Raw genomic sequence first — 26837 nt, 5'->3', positions numbered from 1 at the left:
CAAATGACTTAACATTAATGTATTTCTGCTTAGCTGGTACATATAAAATAGTATAACTTATAGAAATTGGTCATTTCTAAATTTTAAAGATTGAATAACAATTCTCAATATAATATTTTAAAAAGTAACTATTGTCAGCATTTATTATGGAGAGCCCTGGAACCCCACCTTGAAATGACGATTTATGTTCCTCCCAAAGCTGCAAAGGAATTGTTCTCAAACTCAGCTATACATTAGCTTCAATGAGAAGCCTTTGAAAAATATGTATGCCTGACTTTGACCTTAGAGCATTCTGAAATGAGTCCCAGGCACCCATAAATCCAGTACAGACAAAATAATAATATATAATACATTGTTTTGAGTTCTTAGCATGTGCCAGGAATAGTTTTAAGTATTTAATATGTATTTATATATGAAATTTCTAGAACAACTCTATTTGTGAAGCATGCGATCCAGTAATAGCTATTTTAAAGCTGAGAAAGCTGAGGCACTGGGAAGAAGTTCAGTTCCTTGTTCAAGGTTGCACAATTTGCAAATAAACAATGGAACCCATGAACAAATCCAGTAGACTAGTTCACGGGGGCCATACCCTTCACTCCTACACTCTACTGCTTCTGTAACTTTCCTGCCTTTAATGAACATCAGAGTAGGAGGGGAAATTTTCAAAAACTACAAAATAACTAAATGTTACGTCATGTAGTACTGCCAACAAGGGAAATAGTATTTTAGGGGGAAAAAAAAGTAATAATCTGTATTAGCTGAAGCAGAGGAAGAATGATTCAGTAAGTTGTGAGTTATGGGTGGAGGCTACTAGAGAGAGATCATGGGTTCAGTCTTGAATCTGGCTCTGTAGTTATTCAGTTGATATAAAATTATCTCTTGCAGATTATAGACTTGGTGGCAACATTCCTGACAATTAGTTTAAATATGTAGTTATACCAAACAGTGAATTAAAAATGATTTCTCTTCTTTCTTTCTTTCTTTCTCTTTTCTTTTCTTTTCTTTTCTTTTTTTTTTTTTTTTTTTGAAACAGGAAGTTTTTGTGTGGTTTGCTCTCAACTGCCTCCCAAGAATTTACTGGCACTTGGCTCACCTCATCTAGCTATTACATTTACTTGTGCATTCAAAATGTGCATATTCACATTTTAACTCATTTTCTACATTTAAATCTCCTTGAAAGTGAGAACTTTGGCCTCATCATCTTTGTGGTCCCTTCAACTCTTTGTTTATACTATATTCGGTCATGAAAAATTTTATGTTGAATTTATAAATGAATGAAACTCTCATCAGAAATCAATATCATTGTTGTTAGAGTGATCTTACCTTCTGGGCATTTTAGTGTAACAGTGAAGGATACTTAAGACTAATGCTAGAGATAGCATTTTAAAAGACACTGCTACTCAGAATGCTAATATATGATAAGTAGCTTGCCCCAGAAAGAAAATCATCAAGGAGCCTGCAAAGAAAAAGAAATGCTTCTTTCATCAGGGAAGTTTTGCTCAGAAAAAGAAGTCAGTTGAACAATAACAAAAAAGTACTTGCTGCCATAGATGTCCATTTGACGCAGATTCCTCACCTCTTCATAGACCTCTGACTTGTAGCTGCACTTGGAAGTAGTCTGCACTAAAGTGGTACTGTCTCAAACACTTAAGTGATAATAAATTTATTACTCATTCCCTTTTATGAAGCAATGACTCTAATGAGTTTTAGCAATGGCCACACTTTGCCTATTCAGTCCATATAAACTCACCCACCTTTTTTCACCAGCAGGTACTAGACTGCTCTAAAATATTTTATTCTCCTTAGAGGATTCATATTAAATACTAGTTTACCAGCAGTTTCATTGTGGCTAATATACAAGAGAAACAGATGGGAAAGGCCCATGTTTATTGATAAAGGTCTGGTCAAATACATCATAGTATTATAAACACAGTTGATGAAAGAGCTATGCGAATCCTCATGTGTTCAATAATGTAATTTTTTAAATGAAGTATAAGTGAAAATATCAAGGTTGTGAACTGTGCTATGAGAATAATGCCATTCATGTAAAAAATGCATATACTTGCACACACCTAGACTATTTTTGGAAAGATTTCAAAGAAAACTGGGGCTCCTGGGTGGCTCAGTGGGTTAATACCCTGCCTTCGGCTCAGGTCATGATCTCAGAGTCCTGGGATTGAGCCCCGCATCTGGCTCTCTGCTCAGGGGGGAGCCTTCTGCCTCTTCTCTCTCTCTCTGCCTGCCTCTCTGCCTACTTGTGATCTCTGTCTGTCAAATAAATAAGTAAAATTTAAAAAAAAAAGATATTTCAAAGAAACTGCTAAGAGTGGTTGCTTTAGAGAAGGGTAACTGTGACCTGGGACCAGACTCGGAGGGAGCCTTATACCTTTTGAATTTTGCAGCATACACATGAATTTGCCCTTTTTTTAAAAAAAAAAAAAAGTAATTTAAAAAATCTCTACTCAGAAAAAAAAAAAAAATTCTACTCAGTTTGACCTCTTCTGGTACCTGCAGGTTCTAGAATTGTTGTACTGAGCAGGTCCCCTCATCATTATGGCACATCATGGATTCTCAATGAATGAATGAATGAATGACCACTCAGCTTTCCTCCTAGTGTCTGTTCTCACCTGGAATTATCATGCTGCAGCTAAAATCAGATAGGAAGTAGAACTTAAAAACATGGGATTCAATCTCAGATCTGCCCTTGAGTGGATGCTACTTAATTTCTGTAACCCTCAGCTTTTCCACCAATAAAATGGAACAGAACCTACTTCACAGGGCTGTAGTACGGAAGGAAGAAGATCATACACATATGTACTATTATACAAAGAATATTACTTATGTGAATATTGTCAACTCTAAGGATTTATAGAAATGCTACAGTGCCTTGCATGTAATAAATGCCAAACACATACATGTTAAATAGAACTGAACTACAGGCAGTCCCCAATTTGTAATGGTTCAACTCATAATTTTTTGACTTATGATTTTTTAAGCCTTGTTTACAAGGCTGCAAAAGTGATACGTGGTTCCTAGAAATGGTACTTTGCATTCTGAATTTTGATGTTTTCTTGATCTAGTGATATGTGGTATGATCCTTTCTGGTGAAGCTGGTCAGCAGCCCCGAACAGTTGCAAGGGTGAACAACTGATATGCTTACAACCACTCTGTTTTCACTTTCAGTATAGTATTAAATAAATTGCATGAGATACTCAATACTTTGTTATAGGATAGGCTTTGTGTTAGGTGATTTTGCTCAAGTGTAGGTTAATCTAAGTATTCTGATCACGTTTAAGGTAGGCTAAGCTTAGCTGTGGTGTTTGCTAGTTAGATGTATTTAACGCATTTTCAGCCTAAGTATTTTAAACTTAGTTGGGTTTATCTGGGCATAACCCCATCATAAGTTGAGAAAGATCTGTAGTAAAAAGTACCTATTGATTAAATAGTAAATAGTACCTATTGGTTACCTATTGATTAAAAAGATAGTTAAAGGGGCGCCTGGGTGGCTCAGTGGTTTAAAACCTCTGCCTTCGGCTCGGGTCATGATCCCAGGGTCCTGGGATCGAGCCCCACATCGGGCTCTCTGCTCAGCGGGGAGCCTGCTTCCTCCTCTCTCTCTGCCTCCCTCTCTGCCTACTTGTGATTTCTGTCAAATAAATAAATAAAATCTTTAAAAAAAAAAGATAGTTAAAATGTATGACTTCACATCAAGGGTTCCTTAACCTTTCTGAATTGTTATATTAGGGGATCATTTATTAGTTACTCCTTTGTAGGTATGACTGATGTCATATCCCAGTTAGTTCTGGGAAGGATCCAGTTTTATGCCTCCTGTTTATATAATATTTCATTTTTTACATATTGTAATTATATGAACATTACAAATTAGCCCTCATCAATTAGCACTTTGGAAGTTAGCAGGGGTCCCAGTATATGCTTAGAACCATTACCCACAGTAGCTTTCTCCACAACCCTCACCTCCTTGCCCTTACAGCATTTTAGATAGAGATTTTGCCAGGAAGTGCTACTTCCTATGGTAACTAATTAAACATGCAAACAATTGGCTGTTAATCATCTGATGATAACAGAGAAGAAAATTCTCATCTCAGCAAAATGTTTTGTCAGATCATTTTTATAAAGATATTGTGACTATTGCTTTAAAGAACAAGGCCATTCTTAGTTGTTCAAAGAGTGGAGAAGTGACTTTTGTTGTTCCGGTTATGCATTTTTTTCACTCTACTGGAAATGTATTAACATGACTTACATATATACTTGACTTGGATTACAATCCAGGATGTTTTCTTTTCCTGTGCTGTTAGTTCAAGATCATATTCACTTTTTCAGAGAACTTTCAGATCTTATTTTTAGCTCTTACTGAATTTGTCTTTTTAATAATTGTTTTTAGATTCATTTGGAAATCCATTCTGATGTATCTTATTTATTATATTGTATGTAATTTAATTTTGAAAAAGATCAATTCATTTTCCACTGATTTTTTTCAACTACTTACAGAATGAGACTTGTATGTTTTAGCCGCAGATCATGCTTCTATCCAACAAAAGGAATATGACAGACCTCTATTGCAAATGGATTGTTCATAATTGCGGCAGACACAATTGCCCTTAGTTCCTGCACTTTTTCTTTCATATGAAATTTTATATTTATTGCTCATAATATTATTAGTGACCCTGTTTTTTTCACACCCAGGGAGTTGAAGTTTAGTGAAATCATGTTAGAATTTTTTGAAAGATTTATATATTTATCTATTTGAGAGAGAGAGAGAGAGCACACACGAGTGGGGGGAGGGATAGAGGGAGAGCATCCTAAAATGGGGAGTGCGGAGCCCCACAGGGGCCCTCAATCTCAGGACCCTAAGATCATGACCTGAGCCAAAATCAAGAGTCGGAAACTTAACCGAATGAGCCACCCAGGTGCCCCACATGTTAGAATTTTTATGTATTCTAACATACTCTAAAAAATGAAATTGATACATTATATGATACTCCATTGGATCATGTGTACTTATGGCCTAGTGTTTGTTCTTGAAATAATTTTCTATATATTTTTACACATTTTCCTGTAGTGTAAAAATGAAACATCTGTGGGGAAGAGTAAGAAAGTTAAATTTTGCATTATAAAATGCTAAACTCCTAAGAATACACATTTGTCATTTCAAAGGATTGTTAAAAAATGAATTCCAGGGGCACCTGGGTAGCTCAGTGGGTTAAGCCTCTGCCTTTGGCTTAGGTCATAGTCCCAGGGTCCTGGGATCGAGCCCCATGTGGGACTCTCTGCTCAGTGGGAAGCCTGCTTCTCCCTCTCCCTCTGCCTGCAGCTCTGCTTGCTTGTGCTCCCCCTCTTTCCCTGTCAAAGAAATAAATAAAATCTTTAAAAAGAATGATTTCTATACTGGATAGCAAATAAAGCATTAAGTAAAGACTATTATTCTATTAGTGTCAGATTTGCGTTTGACTGTGTTTTAAAAATTTCTTCATTTTCACTTTTTGTATTTACCTAATAGAAATCTAACAACTATCAATATAGATTTTAAAACTTGAGATGCATGGTAAAAGTCACTTCATGCTTGTTGACCCATCTTACCTCACTGTATTGTTTAGAAATACAGGTATTTTTTTCTTTTGCCCACCATTCCTTATTGAAATTCAGTGAGAACACTTAACTGTTATGAAAATAATAACTAGTATATATAAATCACTTTTTCAATCCAAAATCAAGTTCATGAGCTTTATTTGCGTTCTGTTACACACACACGAAAATATTTCTTTTAACTGTATATTGGAGATTGTTTCTTATAAGATTTTGCAGTTTGAGTCCTAATTAAGATCAAAATTCCTTGATGCCATGCTATTTCAATATTAAGTCTGACAGATCACATTATTAGACTATCCTATCACTAACCTTTTTTCATAGATTTCATTAAAATTCCAGTAAGTCTATTTTCATTTTGTTTTTTTTTTGTTTTGTTTTGTTTTGTTTTTACCAGGTGTATTAGTTTCTCTTGCTACCATAAAAAAAATAGAAAAAAAGAAAGAAAGTAAAAGAAAAAAAAAAAAGAAACCACCTACCTCAAAACTCTTAAAGCAACACTCATTTATTATCTTCTAGTTCTATGGGTCGGAAGTCTGGGTGCAGCAGGGTTGGCCTCTTACCTGGAGGCTCTGGGGAAGTATGTCCCAAGTTCATTCATGTTGTTGTCAGAATGTGGGGCTTTTGTACTTGTAGAGTCATGGCCTCCATTTCCCTTCCTCTGTCAACTGGGGCCAGTCTTAGATCTTAAAATCTACTCCCTTATCTTCTCATGTTTCCCATGTGGCCGCTCCAGTAATGGCAGGTCGATTTCCTCTCATGTTTCAGATGTCCCTGGTTCCTCCTTCTATAACATCTCTTTGACCTTGGCTGGAGAAATGTCTCTACTCCTAAGGGCTGATATGATTAGATTGGGCCCACTGCTGAAGATCCAGGATAATATCCTTATTGTAAAGTCTATAACCTTAATTACATCTGCAGTGTCTGTTTTGCCATGTAATGTTCCATATTCACATGTTCTAGGAATTAGAGTATGGACATCTGTATAGGGCTGTTCACCTATTATACAATGTTTTTAAGTTTTTAAGTGCAGGGAATTTTTTTTTTCCATACCTATAGGTAAATTTAATATTTTAGTGGGGAAAAATGGAGACTTATGAATATTCTCCATCTTGTAACTTAAATATATCTGCTATATTTAATTTTAATTAGAAATTGATTAAGATAAAAAATCTTACATGAGTGCTTGAAGCTCAAAATCTATAAAATGTTGATTGGTTCACATCTGTACATAAACCCACCATTCTTAGTGATTATTTTTAAATTCAAAACCTTCTAACTAATAATTGCAGCCCTCAGATTTTTATCTTTTGACCTGTTATTAGACTTCTGATTTCCTTTCACATCAACTTCATTGACTTTGTTCTTATGCTGTTGAGATTTTCCACTTGAACCACAAAAACCATTTTCTCAATTTTCTAAGATCATCTTTCACTGTCAATTGTAGAGACTCCATATATGTCCCCAATAAGTTGTGAGAATCTTCCATGTTTCTTTGGTTGAAATCAATTCTTATATTTGAATATTGCTAGAAAGTTAGGTAAGAAATGAATCTGTTAATCATTTGTTAGAAACCCTACTAAAATTTTACATTTAAAACCTCCTCTCTATGTGGTATTTGTTTTCCTACATTTTCCAATGTAGGAAATTTTTTTTTTAAAGATTTTGTTTATTTATTTGACAGAGAGAGTGAGAGAGCACAAGCAGGGGGAGCAGTAGAAGGAGAGGGAGAAGCAGGCTCCCAGCCAGGTAGGGAGCCCAATGTGGGGCTTGATCTCAGGACCCTGTGATTGTGACCTGTGCCAAACGCAGATGCTTAATCATCTGAACCACCCATGCACCCCCAGGAAATTTATTATTATTGGTTATTATTTATTAGCTTCCATCAATTCTGATTACAGTAGATTTTGTTTCACTTTGCTAATTATAAAAAATATAATTTAAATATCATAACACCTAATTGGTTGTTAAGTGTGTATGTAATTTAGTTGTAGACATTTCTTTTCAAAATTGACTTCAGATTGTAGTTAATTGGGTATTTTGGTGTAACACTGAGTGTATTGGTGAAATTGTTACAATGTGGTTAATTTAGATCGACTATATTAAGCATAGAAATCATTATGTCTTTTTTTTTTTAGAAATCATTATGTCTTAAGATTAAAGAACTTCATGCCACTTCAATTTTACTTTTACATAGAAGTTTATCTGAAAATAATGACTCTGTTAGACTCCAACTCTCTTACAGATTTTTGTTTATAAGGTATATATCCTTATGCCTAAGATATTGAAACTCAAGGGAAAATATTGTCAATTCTCCTGTAACAAAATGTTGCATCTGAAGGACATGAGACAGACAAAGATATTTCCTATCTTGCATTTTGCCTATTCTCAAGGGCCATGTGCTAGTACTTCTAGCTCTGAACCTCTTAACTGTGTGACTCAAGATAGTATCAGCAAGGGACACATTTTTAAAGGGAAATTTCCAGAAAATCAGGAGTATAGCCATTTATAGATGTGGCTCCTTGTACAAAAGGGAAAAGTCATTGTTAATGGTGTGATACGGGTTTCAAAATACCATATATTACAAATGTATTTTTTGACATCTTTTTCTCCCACCCCCCAAATTACCATAATTTTATTGATAAAAGTTCTTTTCCAGGATGAAATAATGAATATAATTTTAGTGTGTAACTTGCAGAAATCAAATCTTGTTCTATACTTAGATTTTGCTGCGACGTGTCAGAAACTAAATGAGGTACATATATACCCCACATCTCCTCCACACCTTGGAGAATTCAGTGTCTCTTCACCTTACTATTTAGGATAGAGACTAAGCAAAGTAATATAGTTTGCTTTACACCGAAAATCGCATTAAGCTAGGTGTGTTGTTTGAAAGAGACCTAGACAGCACCTCCTAACTCTCTGTTTCCAGCAAATGTATTTCCAAATAGCACACATCATATCATAAACCCAGATCAGAGATCAGCAGCTTTACTGAGTAATTCCGTGTATTGTCTACTGCAGTATTCTTATGTGTGCTGTCTGTTTCTTACTAAAGTTTAAATATAGATTTTTCTGAATGATTTTAAGTAAATCAGACTATTGGAAATTGCAGCACCTGGGTGCCTCAGTCATTAAGCGTCTGCCTGTGGCTCAGGTTATGATCCCGGGGCGGGGTGGGGTGGGGAGAGTGTGCCCTCGGATAGAGCCCGCATAGGGTTCCCTGCTCAGCAGGAAGCCTGCTTCTCCCTCTCTCACTCCCCCTGCTTGTGTTCCTTCTCTTGCTGTGTCTTTCTCTGTCAAATGAATAAAATCTTAAAAAAAAAAAAAGAAGGAGTAATGGAAATTATTTGCTAAATAGATTCACCTCAGAATTTGTTGGGGTTTCTGTTTCCCCAGGCTATGGCTTGAGGACGCAGCCTCTTGAACACCCCAGGCGGCTGAAATATGCTAAGCATGTTCTGGATGGAGAGACAAATCACTTTAGAAATAAATTCTTCTTCACTGCATAGATTCAGGTTTTAAAAGTCATGGCAAAATAAGACTTCTTATTAGAAATTTGTTTCATTGGAAACATATCAGAAACACAGTTAGTCTGTAAACACAGTCTGCTGAGTACTTCAGCTGCATCCCCCTAAAGGGAAAGTTGTTCCACTTAATCTGCCCTAGTTACGCTTCTGTTAGTAATCTGAGAGGAAATATGGGAATCATGCATCTTCCATGTCCTTCCCTCAAAATCGCCAAGCCAGAAAGAAGTGAAAAATGTTTTTCCTAGACATTGATACTAGAAAATATTAAGAAGTAGAAGTTACAAAATAAAGTCAAAGGTATAAACATCAGAAGCTTGCTTAAACGGCTTTCGCCCCATATAATTGCTTTTCTGTCAGCAGGATTATTAACAATTTTGGACATCTGAAAATTAAATTAACAGCCTGAAAATATTTTACAGAATGAGATAGAGCATGATACATGAAACATAATGACCCCACTGAAATTCAGCCAAGCCAGTGCAGCTACTCATTTAGACAGAGAAGACAACTAGTTAATCATCACCGAGCAAATTAGACAGAGCAAATTAGTTTCCTACATTCCACAGTCTTAGCTACCAAAAAGAGTATATGCCACTAATTAGAATGAAAGGACTCTAAGCATATTATTATCTATATAGAAAGAGAGAGCAAAATTGTAGCTTGAATTGCTTCTATCAAAGCTTGAAACCTAGGTTACGTAGACAGAAATTACATGTGCAAGAGCCTAGCAGTGTGTATGTGTGTGTGTGTGTGTGTGTGTGTGTGTGTGTGTGTATTCTCAAAGAATTCCAATTAACCTTGGGAAAAAGTTTTTACACTTCATTAGGTCAAGATGCGAGAACGCTAAAGCAGTCACCACTTATGTGTGTGTGTGAACACATACACACACACACACACGCACACACACACACACACAGTTAAAACATAAAAACATTTTTAAAAAGTGTGGTTCCTTTAATTGAGACTAAAGTAGCCATTCCATATATTTTATTCTTGCACGGTATTAAACTGTTTTTTTTATTTTAAAAAGTATATCGCCACTGCATGTGAAGTAAATATTTGGACTTAGTTTATCACTGGAGATTAATCTGAAATCATATTTTGTAGCCTTAATTAGCATTCATTTGCTTAATTGTCATTCTCAGCCCCATCATTTCCATTTTTCACTAACTTGAACAATGCTATCTTCTGCTGTTTGCACTTTAATTTAAATTTCTATTAAGGTTTATGAACAGTAATAAGGTCCTGTTTGAATATTCATTAGCTTCTGAATTGTGAGCTATGAAAAGGTGCTTTCTTTTACCTTAATGAAACTGGCACAGCATGGGACTGATCAGTTGTGACATTTGATTTGAGGCATCCAGTGAATTTTCTCATTGTTTATTGACATGTCTTGTCCAAACAGCTCCCTCGCAAGTGAGCGGAGTGATGAAGGAGAGGGTGCTGCAGCGGAGTGTTGAGCTTTCCTGGCAGGAACCAGAGCATCCCAATGGAGTCATCACCGAATATGAAATCAAGTATTACGAGAAAGTAAGTGCTAAGAGCAGCTGAAATGTGCAGCCGAGGTGTCTCCTGTCATCCTCCTGCACTGTAGACTAAACTTGGTCATTATACCAGCTATTTGGAGCTATTTTGAAATTCATAGTTAATTTTAGCCCTTTTTAATAACCATCTCAGGTTCATCATTATAATTATGATTTCTGTATATTAAGTTTCTGGGTTATACAAAGGAGACTATTCCATTAGTGGGTATATTTGTTCAATTTTTGATATAATCATTAGATGTAGGATTTTTTGGTACCTTGGAGCCACGCGGCTCAACGCGTTTTTGAAGAATGATTCTTTTAGGATCTCCGCTTGGGCCCTTAATGATTTCTTTTATTTATGTGGTTTCATTAATAATGATGGTGGCCTTGGGCGCCTGGGTGGCTCAGTGGGTTAAAGCCTCTGCCTTCGGCTCAGGTCATGATCCCAAAGTCCTGGGATCGAGGCCCACATCGGGCTCTCTGCTCAGCGGAGAGCCTGCTTCCTCCTCTCTCTGACTGCCTCTCTGCCTACTTGTGATCTATCTCTCTGTCAAATAAATAAATGAAATCTTTAAAAAAAAAAAAAATGATGGTGGCCTCAAGTAGTTTAGTAATTTGAACAAATAAAAACATTTTCCGTGATAAATAGTGTAGTTCCTCCAAAATTCAGAAGCAGATGATGATGAACCGCTCCTTTAAATTCCTCCTGAAATTTGTTCTACGTATGGCATAATAATCATATCTAGCACTTCTTCACACTTCTTTCTCCATGAAAAATAGGATGGCTAAAACCCAAATGCTGCCCTTTAATCTTCGTAATGGCTGAGTTTTAGTAAATAGTAGTATAATTGAGTGTGTGAGTGCATTTATTTCTGACCTATTTGGAGGGGGGTGGGCACCCTGTTCACAAATTATTATATAGGCTCCACTTCACAGAAAGACTTGGTTCAAGGTTTGAAACACAGAAATGATTAGTATTACTAATATGAATATTGGTAATTGATATTAATGTTATTATTAATACAAGTGTTACTTATTGACTTCAGTATGTTAGCTGAAGTCCTATAATATACATAGCCATTTTAACCATTTAGACAGAATTTCAAAATAGGACCCAAGCTTTGGAAAATCTTGGGGGCAGAATTTATTTGACTGAAGAATTTAAATGTATTTAAAGTGCATTGGCAATAAATACATTTTTCCCTTTGAAGAAAAAACAGTTTAAGATTAGTTTCAATGTTCAGATTAAATTTATAATATTTTTACATACTATTTTCATTACTAATTCATGACTTCCATGGCCAAAGTTACATTTTAAATACCTTATTTGTGTACCAGGAAATACAGTTCTTGCCCTGTCAAATGTGTTTCTGAGGAATCTTTATTTTTTTTTTATTTATTATTATTTTTTTTAAAGATTTTATTTATTTATTTGACAGACAGAGATCACAAGCAGGCAGAGAGGCAGGCAGAGAGAGAGGAGGAAGCAGGCTCCCTGCTGAGCAGAGAGCCCGATGTGGGGCTCGATCCCAGGACCCTGAGATCATGACCTGAGCCGAAGGCAGCGGCTTAACCCACTGAGCCACCCAGGCGCCCCAAGGAATCTTTATTTTTACTATTAGTTTTGTTAGGTCTGTTTTCCAGTGAGCTCTAAGAGTTTATAGTTGGTCCCTTCTGAAATTTCATCAGATTTCAAAAGCAATGAAATACATTTTAAAAATGTGTTAAGTAGTAAATGACAGTATAGTTTCTCACAGTGCAAGGAAATATTTTGCACATCCTTAGTCTGGAATAAATTTGTTCAAATAGTTTCTTTTCTATTTTGTATGACAAAACAGAATGTATCTATCTACATTTGCTGAACTTACAAAGTCGGCAATTATTAGAACAGAATAATGTATTGCATTCTAACATATGAAAGCATGTGGTCTCTATATATCATTATGTCATCTAATATCAGTTATGCCTAGTTCTTTTATTTGAGATAAATATATATTTATAATACCAACAATCATTTTTATGAATGATTATAATTAAGACAATCAAAAATCAGCTTCACTAAATACAGTTAAGCACAGATTTATTCAGACTTTTGCAAATAGCATGAAGGCAAATCAAACAACCCAACTGACATTTTCAGATTTTAATGAATAGTTTTATTGTCAGACATAGTTCAACACCATTATTTATTATAGAACAAATAAGAAACTAACATTGTATATTTTGATATGTAGTTTTTATAGCTTTTTAAATAAAAACCATTAGAGTCATTCCAATTAAGCTTTAAATTTTTATTCATTTGGATATTGTTTTGATGGAGTTTTTTATATTCTTGGATTTTTATAATTATTTCATTCTTAGTCTCATCATATATGATAAACACATTTTTAAACTTTGCAGGCCTCAGTTTTCATGAAAAATGAGGAAAATTGAACTAAGTGATGTTTAAAATATTGCCAAACCATCAATTATACAGTGCTTTAACTTTTATATTGATAGTTTTAATTTAACATATTCCATTAAATACTGTTTTGTAAAAGTGGTTTTATTCTGTGAGAAATGTAGTTTTTAATGAAAGCAATTGGTATGTCAGTATGGTGGTGGTATTAGCTAAATTTCTTGATTTAATACCTTTCCTCATTTTTCGCATATGGCCTTTTGCTTGCTGAATAACATTCAGGAAAAGTATTAAAAGACTACATTATGAAGGGAAGACCTCTATTAAACCATAGATTTTACAAGCATACCCAGGTTTTGGTTAACAGGACATTTGATTATATTTATGGCTAAATAGTTCTTGCCACTGTGCCCTCTACCAACAAAGCAAAAGCTCAAAACATATAAATGGTTTAACAAAATTATTTCTCTTTGAAATTTATAGAACAAAGGCATGTGTTCACATTTCCATTTTATATTATCTTAGAAACAACTCAATGTTACAATATTCCACAGGGTACAATGTAGCCCTTTATAAAAAACAATGCAGCAAATTGAAATAAATTGCAAAAATTGGCTGTCAGATTGCCTGGTTGCAATTACAATTAAATATTCCCTGAATATATTGTTTCTAGGATCAAAGGGAACGGACCTATTCGACAGTAAAAACCAAGTCCACTTCAGCTTCCATTAATAACCTGAAGCCAGGAACAGTGTATGTTTTCCAGATTCGGGCTTTTACTGCTGCTGGGTATGGAAATTACAGTCCCAGACTTGATGTTGCTACACTAGAGGAAGCTACAGGTAAAATGTTTGAAGGTAATTACCACCTCTGCTTTGGATTCTTATTCTCTATAACTGTCACATTTTTTTCCAATATTGAGGGCGATGATTTGGTTCAAGATTATTTTTCTATTTAAAGGTGAATATATATGCATAAATATGTACTTTGTAAATGTTATATAGAATAACAATTTAAAATTTGCTGTTTTGTTTCTCAATGTTAAAATCTCATAATTTATATGTCTTTTTAATACACCCTGGGGTTTTTTGGAAAAGATGAAGTCAGAAACAGAAACCGGACTTATTCAATTGTATATTGACACAGGCTGTTTTTATAGAATCCAAAACAATATTACTCTGGTTGTGTCCATCAAAGGTGGAAACCCCAAAAGGAAGCCAGGATATACACAGGATGGGCCAGGGAAAGGTGATCTATAAAAATCTGTGTTAATTTAAGTCTCTTGATTTTTAGCAATGATTTCCAAAATTGCAGTTCAGAGAAAAGATCTTAAACGTTATATTTATTTTTATCACCCAGTTTCTTCTTTTATAAAATATTTCAAGCATACCAGAGAGTATATTTAAAGTATACATGAAATATTAAGAATAATAATTAAATGAATATCTCTGTATCAACCACTCAGCCTAAAAATTGAACAACATGGGGTGACTGGGTAGCTCAGTCTGTTAAGCATCTGCCTTCAGCTCAGGTCATGATCCCAGGGTTCTGGGATTGAGCCCCGCATCAGGCTCCCTGCTCAGTGGGGAGCCCACTTCTCCCTCTCCCTCTGCCTGCAGTGCTGCCTACTTGTGCTCTCTCTCTCCATCTCTCTGTCAAAAAATAAATAAAATCTTTAAAATAATTAATTAATTAATTGAACATCACCAGTATCTTGAATCCCCTTTATCATTTTGTTTGTTCTATAGTTCCACAGAATATAACAAAAATGCATGTGTCTGTAGGGTACCACAAATAAGCAGAGGTATGTGGGAATGCATGTCCCAGTTTACTGTCAGAGTTTAAGTCCAGAACAGCTTGAGTGCCATGCTGGTTTTTCTTCCATTACCTGAGGAATCAGGTGTGTTTCTGTATTTTGGAGTTCTTGATTTCTTCCGATGTTACTGCTAGGCACAAGGTTTACCCAGCTGTTACCTCATCATCTTGCCAGTATAGTCCTCCCACAAAATTCTAAACAGATGAATTAAAAAATATATTATGTGATTTTCTTTCCTCAATTTTTAATTAAAATTTGCAAGTAATTTAAATCAGTACAATTTTTATCAGTTATTTTGACTTCAGAAAAAATATTTTTATAGGTCTTTTAAAAGACAAATTGACAAATACTCTTTGATCAGCAAATGCTTGTTAGGTTTGCTGTGTTTTTAAATTAAGCAGTAACTCTCAGAACCTCAAATATATTCAGTGGCCACAAAAATTTTAAAGCATTTTACATTAAGATATCAACATTTGAAGATTTCAGTGGTCTTGTATCAGATATGTTCTAGTAGCTTTCAATTTAGACTGATCTCATGATATTACTTTGTGATTTCTCATATAATAAAACACCTTAAGGAATGGTTTATCATATGCTAATGAGTTACTTAAACTTGTTAGATACGTTAGTTATCTCACATTACCTAATCATTCCTTATCAGTTAAACCTCTAAGTTTGAAAACTTTAAAAATGAATTTGTGCATTGTGCTGACTTTGTATTGAGAACATTGGGCTAAACTATTTTTTACTGATTCCTGAGATCCATAGATGCTATTTTCATTATTTAAAAAATTAAACAACTAATATTCAAAGAGAATAAGATGCAGTAGTAAGCCCAAATGGTCACAGGAAGTGATGTTAAAACTAGACTTTTGTATTAAAAAGAATTTGTGGTTTTTTCATCTGAATATTCTCTCCCACGGGAATGTAAAGTTGATGAAGGAACAATCCATTTATCTTTTCCTTGCTATTGTCTTGCCAGTTCCTACTATCAGTGCTTGACACATAGAAGGCACTCAATAAATAAGCAAGGAATGAAGACCTCACAGTCATCAACATAGAACAGATTACCACTATCAATCGTGCCAGGAGACATATTCTGGTTTCACATCTCAGTTCTTCCATGTCTAGTTGTGAGACTTTGCATGAGCTCATGTACCTTAAGTGCTAGCATAGCAGTATCTAAGTCAATGGTATTCTAAATATTACCTAAGTTAATGTACATGGAGTACACACGGAAAGTCTCAAGTCAGCTTTTATTTATTATTTAGCATAGCCATCCCCAAGCTTTTGTTCTATTAAAAAATGCTGAGGATGTCCAAAGAGATTTTGATTATTTGGATTATATCTATCAATATTCACTATTAGAAATTAAAACTAAAAAAACTAAAACACACAAACACACATTTCATTAGCCATCAGAGTAATGGTGTTTTCACATGTCATGTAACTTCTAGAAAATTCAGCTGTGCAAATAACATCACATCATATTAAATAGTTTTGACCCTGCAGATGACCTGGAAAGCTATTGAGGGACCCTTGGGTTTCCAGTCCACCCTTTGAGAACTGCTGGCTTAGCACAAGGTACTGCGCTAAGAATTAGGGATGCGAAGAGACACATGACACAATTATGCTGTTTAAAGTACGGCAAAGGAGAAAGATTTGTACACAAATTCTGTCGTACAATTAAGCATTGGAGTGCATGACCCAATGCTATCAGAGTGTCAGGAAACAATGATTCACTGCTCTTAGAAGAAGGGAAAAAGTGAACATGCCACCAAAGAGAGGTCCCCTAAGCAGTGTTTGAAAAGGAAAATTAAACAGATTATTCCATTGCACATGTATCCAAAAATCCCCATCTCTTCAGAATCAATACTACTGTTTTTACAATTTTGAAATCATGATGTGATGATTATGGCACTTACAAATTACTTTTAAAATTCATTACCCATGAAAGAGATGAAAATATTAACTATAAATTTGACTGTGGAAAGATTAAAGTGTGACCCTGAGTACATATAAAAATGTATAAATATTCACAAATTCTAATCATCATTCACCTGAATTCAGTTTTTCATTGGAGTTCTGTTTTTGAGGCTAAGGCAGAACTGAGCCTAAGACAAGCAAAGAAGTAGACCCATGGGACACATCGATTGAATGGAAACAATTTCTACACATATGTGTATAATTTTTCCTCCCTCAGGAAAAAAACTACTCTGTTCTTTTTTCTCTCTCTTGATATCTAATATATCTAGATACATACACACACACACACACACACACACACATATATATATATATATATAGAGAGAGAGAAATATATAGAAAGAGATTTATGCATATATATACACACATAAAGACAGATGAAAATTTAAAATAATCTAACTAAGCCAAAAAAATATATTTGAATTTTTTTGTTGTTGTTGAATAATAATAGGCTGTAATTCAGAAACTGAAGCCTAAAAGTTTCCTTTTTCCCAGCCTCCCTCCCTTGTAAAATTCCCTCAGGGAGCAAATCAGCAGGGGTTGAATTAGGGAGAGTGTGTATGCCTTTGTTCAGAAACGGTCTATTACACAGGCGCTACTTCACTGTTTTTTGATATAAGATCTATCTATAGTTCGCTTAGCATAGGTATACACAATTAAGAAATGTGTTGTCAAGAGGAGAACATAGATAAATAGAGAAGGGCCAATCAAAAAAACTTTATGCAAGACGTCCTCTTCCTACGTATAATTTACCACCCTGGAGACCCAGTCCCTTGTCACCACCAAGATGGAGTAGTATTTTCCATCCTACTTTATATTAAAGATTACAGCTGTTGGCTGTTTCAGCAATAAACAAACTATATTAGTTTGACATTATATATTAAATGATATTTGCAACTGGATCATTTGTTGGAATACATCTTCTCATTGTTTTTACACTCCTTTGATTATTTTATGAAGTCTGTACTGACATAGAAAATATAATACTCTGGGGAAAATATGACAATTATGAATTATCATATAAGTAGAACTTCACTAATTTGGAAAAATGGAAGTGAGAAGGCCATGTGACTTGATGAGGAATCGGAATCAGGGCCTGCTTTAAAGAACACATAAACACACGCTGCTCCCAAGGAGGCTCTCAGAAAGGTCCAGCTGAGCTTGTCTTAATAAGCATAGAAGAATCACTTAGGCTTGTACAGGAAGTATCTGCAATTAGATAATGCTAAAATGTTTTTTTAAAGTACCTCCAAAAAGTTTGCTCTTTTGTAAAGAGCCTACCTCCTCTGTAATCTTAAACTCTCAAATGTGTGTATAGCATACTTTGTCAAATTAGTACAAATACTTCCACTCATCTTTTTCCTGAATTATGGTACATTATAAAATCAGGATGATTTACTATAATTCCACGATGGTTTTTATTTTATATTAATAATATGAGAGACCACTTAAGATGCTTTGAAAAATGCAGAGTGTATGTTTTGTTTCCTTTTTCATATATCAAAAAAAAAGAGTCACAAAGATTGCATACCTTGTTGGGACAGAAAATGGAGATTTTAATAATGTTTATAGATCAAAGACTTCTCTCTGTTGATTCATAACTAAGTTTTCAGCAACTAAGCAGGAGATAGCCATTCAATAAGGCATTTTATAGGCATCTTTTATAGCTGAGTAATATAAAATAGATGAAAGTATTGTCCTTACCACGCCCTTAAAATGCAAAAAAAAAAAAAAAACCCACAAAACAGCATTTATTTGAATTTATATTATTACAACATAATGCATTTATTTAAAATTAGAGGTGAATTAAAAGGCATAGATATCTCTTATTCATAAGATTTTGTTTACCCTCTCAAGTTCTTACATGGTGTTGAGTATTTCTGAGCCTATTTTCCTCTCTTTCCAGCGACAGCCGTCTCCAGTGAACAGAATCCTGTTATTATAATTGCCGTGGTTGCAGTAGCAGGGACCATCATTTTGGTGTTCATGGTCTTTGGCTTCATCATTGGAAGAAGGTAGAACACAAATTTGTTCTAATCTTTAACACAAAATGTATTGACTTTTCAGAATTATGTCAGCCTATTACTATTTAATGTACAAATTGAAATACATATGAAATACTAGAACTTTATAAGTAACTTTGTAGGTAAGTAAGTAAGTAACTTTGTATTAGAACTTTGAAAGTAAATATGAAATATTAAAGGTCAATAAATTCCCTTCTCCCAAGGTCAAATACAGTATGAGCTTAATCATTCATTGCCTTTAGTTTAAGTGCAATGAGCATTGTAATTTCTATTGGGTGTGATTTTATTGGTTACTTTTAGTTAGGTTTTCACCATAAATATAGGAGATAGCTGAGGAAAGATGTACACATTTAGTTCCTGGGTCAGTGGAGACCATTTAAAATCTTTTGTTATCGCTGTTGTTTTTCAGAAAAAAGTATAAGCAAATATTCACTCACTGATAAATTTAAATTTATAAAGTATGTTCTCTCTACATTATCTCACACAAATACTTCATATTTTATACTTCTTTTAATCATATGAGTTACTGTTTATTATCAATGAGTTCATAACTATGGACAAGAATTTTTTTTGTATTTTGCTTATTGCTCTAACTAGCATGTTGTCAAAGAATTAAAGCAGTTGTACTGAATTTTAAATATATAAAGTAAGATTATTGGCTGAGATCATCACAAATCTGATTTTTTTCTAGGCACTGTGGTTATAGCAAAGCTGACCAAGAAGGGGATGAAGAGCTTTACTTTCATTGTAAGTGTTTGGTTTTTCTTTATTATTATGTACCCCAATTAATACAGACACCTGGTTGTTAGCATTGGCATGAAAAAAATTCCTAATGTCTCATGCTTGAAAGTACGTAATGAGCTCAAAATGTTGCTTTAAAGCATTTGAACAGGATATTTAGAATGAAAATCATATGATGTGAATTTTAAAAACATGGACTAGCTTGAGAAATATAATCTCTCACAAGAAATTTTAATATTACTGCAGGATATTTAGCTGCTTTTATGTCACAATTTTTCGTTTTGCAAATTTTGCCCAAGTGTTTCATACCATTCTAACAAGAATCCATTACAACTTGCATGGCCTGTATTCTAGCTAAGGAATTCATTTAGAAGTAGAAGGGCAGAACCTTGTTTTCCCACTCAATGAGTGATGCTACCATGAAAGACCAAGCTATGGAGCCTCTTTTTCTACAGCTACTATACATTGTCTGTTGTGTAGGTATTTCCCTTGATATCAATTCCGTAATAATAGGATTCAATCTTCCACTGTTTTTCTGGGGCCTTGGGTTACCTGATTTTTAAAAGTTGATTTTAGAAGTCATATTCAGAAGAGATCTTTGGAAACCAAAGAAAGTAGATGCCCCTCTGCATTAATCTTATTCCTGTTGCAATGTGGATGACCAGGGAAAAAATGAGAGCTATGCAAATAAATATTATTACTTCACGTAGCCAAAGTAAAGATCTCATGATCCTATGATTTGAGTTCGGACAGTTAATGATGTTCTTATCCAAACCCACTCTTTTATTGTTAATCCTTGAAAATATTAAAAGACAATTGTATTTATTATTTGTCTTGGTAGCATAATATTTACTAAAATTTCTCATGGATAGATGAATTTCCTAACTGGCCTAAGAATTATATCGATCATTGTGTTATTTATCAAATTACTTTGTCAGTATCTAAGAAGATATTGTCATGTACCCATCCTAAAGTCACAAAAATGTATAAACATCAATCAAGAAAATGTGTGGTTTAAAGTCATAAATTGTGAGCATTGTTATTACCGTTACTATTACTATTGATGAGTTTGCCATAGGCAGTTTATAGAGATACACAGAAAAAATGGAGGTTACATTTTTTTTTTGTCTTTCCCAACATGAGAGAATATCTTCCCCGATGGGAAAAAGTAAATCAAAACTTGAATGCCTGAACTTTTATATCTAGTTTAATATGTATCTAGAAGAGTAACTTATAATTCCTAAAATGCCCAATTCTACCCATTTTGTGAATAATTTGATAACTGAATCATTTAATTTTACCTTCATCAGTATGTCACTTTTCTTTCCTTTACTGAATATATCTGACACATCCCCAAATTATCAAATACATTGTAGCTTATTTGCTTTTAGGTTTCAGGTTAATGCAGAAGGTAAATCGAAACATGGCTTATCTAAAACATGTTGTATAGCTTTATGCTAAATTGTCATCACTCAGTTTTAATATTTTGATGCCATTTGCTTTTTTTACATTTCACATCAAATTTGTAATCAGACAAAAATAGAGCTGCATGTCTTCCTTGCTGACATAGACGAGATAAATGATATATAAAAACAGTTTTCATCTCCAGAACAAAATGTCAATGGTGGTTTTAAGATATTTAACACTCATGAGAAATGGAAATGAGATATTAAAACAAAAAAGCTCATACACTTAAATTGAGAGAAACAACAAACCAAACTATTCAGAAATTATGTTAATGTTTTTCTTATTTTAAAACATCCATTTTTAAATGAATAATGAAAAACTAAAGTGCACTTAACAATATCCTATCCTGGTAAACGCTTGATATTTTTGAATCACCTTTTTTACAGGATATCTTTTTTTGTCATTTGATGGGTACCAGGCATTTTATTTGATTTTATAGCTGTATCAAAAATACGTAAAGTACAAAGCTATGGTCACCAGCTATTTACAAGTTGGTGTCCTTTTATTTCGTTAGTATACAGACAATTTTCTTAGGTGCTAAGACACCAGATTGAATTTTTACAGAAACATGAAAGCAACCATTTAACTAGCTTTTAGAGCACTGAATTTAATAGAATGTCCAGTCATTTGTATCAGGCACCCTCAACTCTCCATGGCCCCAAGTGCTAAATTTAAAGACATAAACACAATGGAGAAGTTTAGTGAAGCAATTCCAATTTACATTTTGTTTCCTCCTACCATTTCTTCTAACAATGTCTTTGAATCCAAGCTGGGCAGTATTTCATGTTTTTATGCCAAAATTGCTCTGGCCTGTCAAAATGTTTTATGACAGCTTGAATAAAGAACCATCAGAGACCCATTTGAGATGCAGAAGGTTACCTCCAATCTAGCTCCCTTATCACAAAACAAAACCAAAAAAAAAAACAATGAAAGAAAGAAAGAAAGAGAATAAAAAGGGAGAAGATGGCTCATTCTCCATCTGCCTGCCAATCTAGGAGGTTAACCTATTGTTTTCTTCCCTTCTCTCTTTTTCTCTTCCCCGCCCTCTTCCCTGTACTCCTTCTTCTCTCTTTTCTCTTTCTATACCCTCTCTCTTTTCTTCTTGTGTTTTTTTTTCATGTTCAGCTTTAGTAACAAATGAGCATCTGTCAGTTTTATAAACTGCAACAATAATTGTTTAAGACAATCAATTTTGGATAAACAATCAACTACAGCAGAATAAATCAAGATTTTTAAAACCCATTTTCTTTAGACATTCTGCTTCTTTTTGTTTGTTATGTGTTTATTTTTAAAATATAATTTTAATTTAATGTGATGACATAAGCACAGTTAGGCTGCAGTGTAATACATAAAGAAATATATTGTTCTCAAAATAGTAAGATTTAATGAAAAGATTGTTCAGTGGCTTTGTTAAAAACAATAAAGTTTTTTTGAGGATATAGTGTAATTCTTTTTATTGCATTAATATAACCAAATATATGCCTATCTATCTTATCTTTGTCTTTAACCAAATGATTAGATTTGGAATACATTATTGTAATTGAATTTCATTTAAAGTTGACTTAGCATTATCTGTTACCTGCATGCTTCTGGGTTCATTTTAAGAAGATTTTAACTTTTAAGATGATTCTATGTTGTTTGAATTTTGACTACCTTCTCTGAGGCATATTGGCTACCTCCTTCCAGAGCCTTATAATTGAAAGTTCATATAAACCATTCCTCTTTCAAATTGCTGTCATACATGGTTAGCAGATCCCAGGAATATTGTAAATTTTCTAACTTTACTCTGCATTTTGTACATCTGGCCTCTACTGCCCTTCAAGGTGAAGATGAAACTGTGTCTTTAGTAGATTTCTCTCTGATTCTGTGATAGCGGTCCCTCATATCTTGTACTAATTTTATGTATATGTCAACAGTGGCTGGTCTTTAAGAAAATAAATCAAAAGAATAAGTAAGATGTCTAAATGTTTTTAATATTGCTGTCAGTGTAGTAGGCTACCTGTAAATGAAATGTCTTCTTTTCCCAGTGTATTAATTTGATTGATTGACTGACTGATAGATTTACAAATGTGTTTCCAAGTCCATTACAAACCTCAATATGGCTTGAACTATGCCATGATAGCAGTGAATTTAATTGAACCTCCAGTCTGATAAGAGTTATGTCAGCGAATTTTGGTGATGTCTTTTGTTGATTTACTGGAAAAGCAATTCAGTTAGTAACCTATGAGCTGGATCCTATGTTACCTATAGAAGCTTGCAGATAATACCTATACGCCAACAGACTGAAGTAGTCTGTTAAAACTGCTGTGACTCAGGTGATGTGGAAGCAAGTTCACTGTTCCAAGGAGCACTCTGCATAATGAAATTCCTGGGCTGACTGCACAATAAGTGCTTTGCTTCATCACAGTCATGCTTTCTTACATCATTACAGTTAAATTTCCAGGCACCAAAACCTACATTGACCCTGAAACCTATGAGGACCCAAATAGAGCTGTCCATCAATTCGCCAAGGAGCTAGATGCCTCCTGTATTAAAATTGAGCGTGTGATTGGTGCAGGTAAGGCTGTTGTAGCTTCCTTGTTCAGCTGTTCCATTTAGCCAGGATCGAAAGTCATATATCATAATGACAGGCAAATAATTATACCTCAAGTAGAGAACTTTTGCATTTACCTGAACTGTTGGAAGCAATGAGGCTGTACTTGTTTATGAGAGCTCAAGAAAAAAAAAAAGAAAGAAAGAAAAAGAAAAAAAAAAGGTGAAAAAGAAGCATATGCCACAGAGAATCTCTGTATCTTTTATCTTCTGTTGGATTTTTAAGATAGTGTTCTATTGGAAGCTACTGCATAATAGTTCTGGCCTGTTGTTTAGGGAATGCCTGAGTAATTTTTTTTTTTTTTAATTAGAATGTTCCTGAATTTTGCTGGAATATACATTTCCTCTTACTTGATCAACCGTCTTCTTGCCGGGCTTTCATTTTTATCTCTTTTTTCATGTATTTTTAGGTATCAGTTAGCTGTTTAATTCCATGCAGAAAATTAATTTGTATAAATTATTTAAAAGGGATATTATTTCCTACATATACAACATATTTTCAGAGTAATTATATGTATTGGATCCAACTCCCTTAAATTTAGCAGTCATGGTGCATATGAGTTCCAGACTTTTAAATCTTTAAAAAATATTTGCTTTTCAAACAGCAAAAGAAATAGCAATGTTCAGAATTTGCAAATGTGCCCTTATGCTTTAATCATCAGTGTACATTAAATACTCTATTTCAAATCTGTGTTTTTTTCCTTAAAAAGTTTGCCTTGATCCAGTTAAAAAAACAGTTTGTATAACAGATAGTTTAGGGAGCTTAAAAGTGTTTTTAGAATTATGCATTTACTTTGCAAGAAGAAATATTTTTGAGATTAAAATACACTTGCCTGTTCTATTACTTCAGGAGAATTTGGAGAAGTCTGCAGTGGTCGTTTGAAACTTCCAGGGAAAAGAGATGTTGCAGTAGCCATAAAAACCCTCAAAGTTGGTTATACAGAAAAACAAAGGAGAGACTTTTTATGTGAAGCAAGCATCATGGGGCAGTTTGACCACCCAAATGTTGTCCATTTGGAAGGGGTGGTTACAAGAGGTAGATATTGATATCTTTCATTTATCACCCTGACTGTCAGAAAAAAGTGTTATTTTGTACCTAATCAAAAAAAGCAAGTCATGAGTATATTGCACATTCTAAATGAATTTTTTTTTCTTGGTATATTATGGACTAACTTCTTCTTTTATGTGACTACCTCTAAAAAATTTTAGGATTAAATGAAGGCAGAATGAGAATTAAAGAATAAATCTGATAGACGGAGTGACTGATATTTTCATTCAGCTTCAGTAGCCATGAAAGTGATACGTTTTAGTGTTTACATTTTATATCAAGTGTCATTTTTTCTGAGTTTTGTTCAGAGAGCAGAAGTCAGAAGAACACACTGACTTTGTTGTTTAATTGTGAATCATAACCGTCTTTCAAACAGACTTCCAGACTCTGAGTTTAGCAGCAGCACTGGGGACGTTAGAAACACTCACAGCTCACCCATTCAGCCTTTCAGAAGAGCACCACATTTTTTATCAAGGGTGAGAATGGGAATAAGCCGGAAGTTTAGGTTATGGTTCCTGAAGCAATGCTTTTTTTTTTCCCCCTTATATATATATATATATGTATATATATGTGTGTGTGCATTTTTTTTTTAATTTTAGGGAAACCAGTCATGATAGTAATAGAATTCATGGAAAATGGAGCCCTTGATGCATTTCTCAGGGTAGGTACCAAAATTATCTTCTCATTCTAAATATACTATACATAACACCAGTATAATAAGTTGATTTTTTACAGTATAAAAAATAAGCATTATAAATTTTAACAGATCAGAAAATTGCTTTTAGAAAAACAGATTAGATTAAAAATCAGAATCCTAGTCTGGTTTGAACTAGAATCCTTTTGAGCCAGGAATAGCTACATTGTGATTTAAACAATAGTACTTATTAACATATTCCCTCAAGTACAGAGGATACCTACCAGAAGCCCTTTAATTTGAATACATGTTGTAGAGTAACATTTTACTTTTTCAGTAGGAAGAGATAATACAGAGAAGACTAAAAAGTGAGATGAGCATTCATTATTAGCATGATGATCCCAGTTCTGTTGTGTGGAACCATTTCTATCACATTGCTATGTGAACACTGAATGTAGAAGATAGAATTCCTAACATTTTGAAAATTAATAATATGTGATTATTTTTGTAATAAATTCTAAATATATAAACATACAAAATTTTGCTTTGAGACTTTTCACCTAAGAATAAACACATGTTAACATTTTTCTAAATGGCGAGAAGAAAATAGTCTAAAGAATAAGAGAACATGCAGTTTTATCATACATAATCTGGAATGATACATTCAACTTAAATTGTAAACGATCAGAAGATTTAGAGAAATTTTTATTTCTGCATCATTTTGATATGCATAGCTATCACTTCTTTGGAATAAAGCATCACCTAGCAAGTTTATCAACTCAAACCAATATCCTCATGCAACATATTTACAATTCAGTTGGAGAAATCTGTGAATTAAAAATGGCTTGGAGGAGTGCCTGGGTGGCTCAGTTGGTTAAGTGTCTGCCTTGGGCTGGTTCTGGGATCAAGCCCTGCATCGGGCTCTCTGCTCAGCAGGGAGCCTGCTTCTACCTCTCTTTCTGCCTCCCTCTCTCTTTGTCAAATAAATAAATAAAATCTTAAAATAATGGCTTAGAAATAGATGGTGGCCAGTCTGGTTGCAGTAGAGCTCTCAAATCCATTTGCTAGTGCATCTGTTTTAGAGAATCTTTGTTCCAAGTAATGTTCCCACCAACAGCAAAATAAGGAAAAATACAGAATGAAAACAAAGTCAGCCAGGATAACCATTTTCTACTTCTTAGTTTTTCTTCATCTTTAATCAAAAACTTTCTCCTTTCCCTTTTTTATTATTTGGAGAAAAAATATCTCAATATATGTGTCTTCATCGCTTTATGTATTTCTAGATTATTTACATAATTTTTAGCAAATAACAAAAAATAATTACTTGTCAGGGATAATATTTTCAGATATTCCATTCTCTAACTTTGACTCAAAAATCAGTGTATACTTTTGGATCTGCACAATCTGAAACTATTTTTAATCAGTAAGAATAACTAAACGATTATTAAATCACTAAACGATTACCAAAACT

General features: G+C 34.0%; 1 protein-coding gene across 5 annotated transcripts in view; it reads left to right on the top strand.

Moving 5' to 3' along the window:
• The window catches only part of EPHA7 (EPH receptor A7), a 172208-nt gene that overhangs the window by 130165 nt on the left and 15206 nt on the right, over positions 1–26837 (top strand). The window contains exons 6-12 of one of the 5 annotated variants that reach the window (XM_047734716.1): positions 10540–10664; positions 13732–13900; positions 18767–18875; positions 19576–19631; positions 23536–23649; positions 24535–24720; positions 25332–25393. In XM_047734716.1, the coding sequence (XP_047590672.1) occupies positions 10540–10664; positions 13732–13900; positions 18767–18875; positions 19576–19631; positions 23536–23649; positions 24535–24720; positions 25332–25393 (821 nt within the window). The other 4 variants (XM_047734715.1, XM_047734714.1, XM_047734713.1 and 1 more) reach the window with 4 other exon arrangements.

This window comes from Lutra lutra, chromosome 6 (genome assembly GCF_902655055.1).
Source record: "Lutra lutra chromosome 6, mLutLut1.2, whole genome shotgun sequence".
NCBI classification, from domain to species: domain Eukaryota; kingdom Metazoa; phylum Chordata; class Mammalia; order Carnivora; family Mustelidae; genus Lutra; species Lutra lutra.
This window is presented reverse-complemented; position numbering and strand designations above follow the sequence as displayed.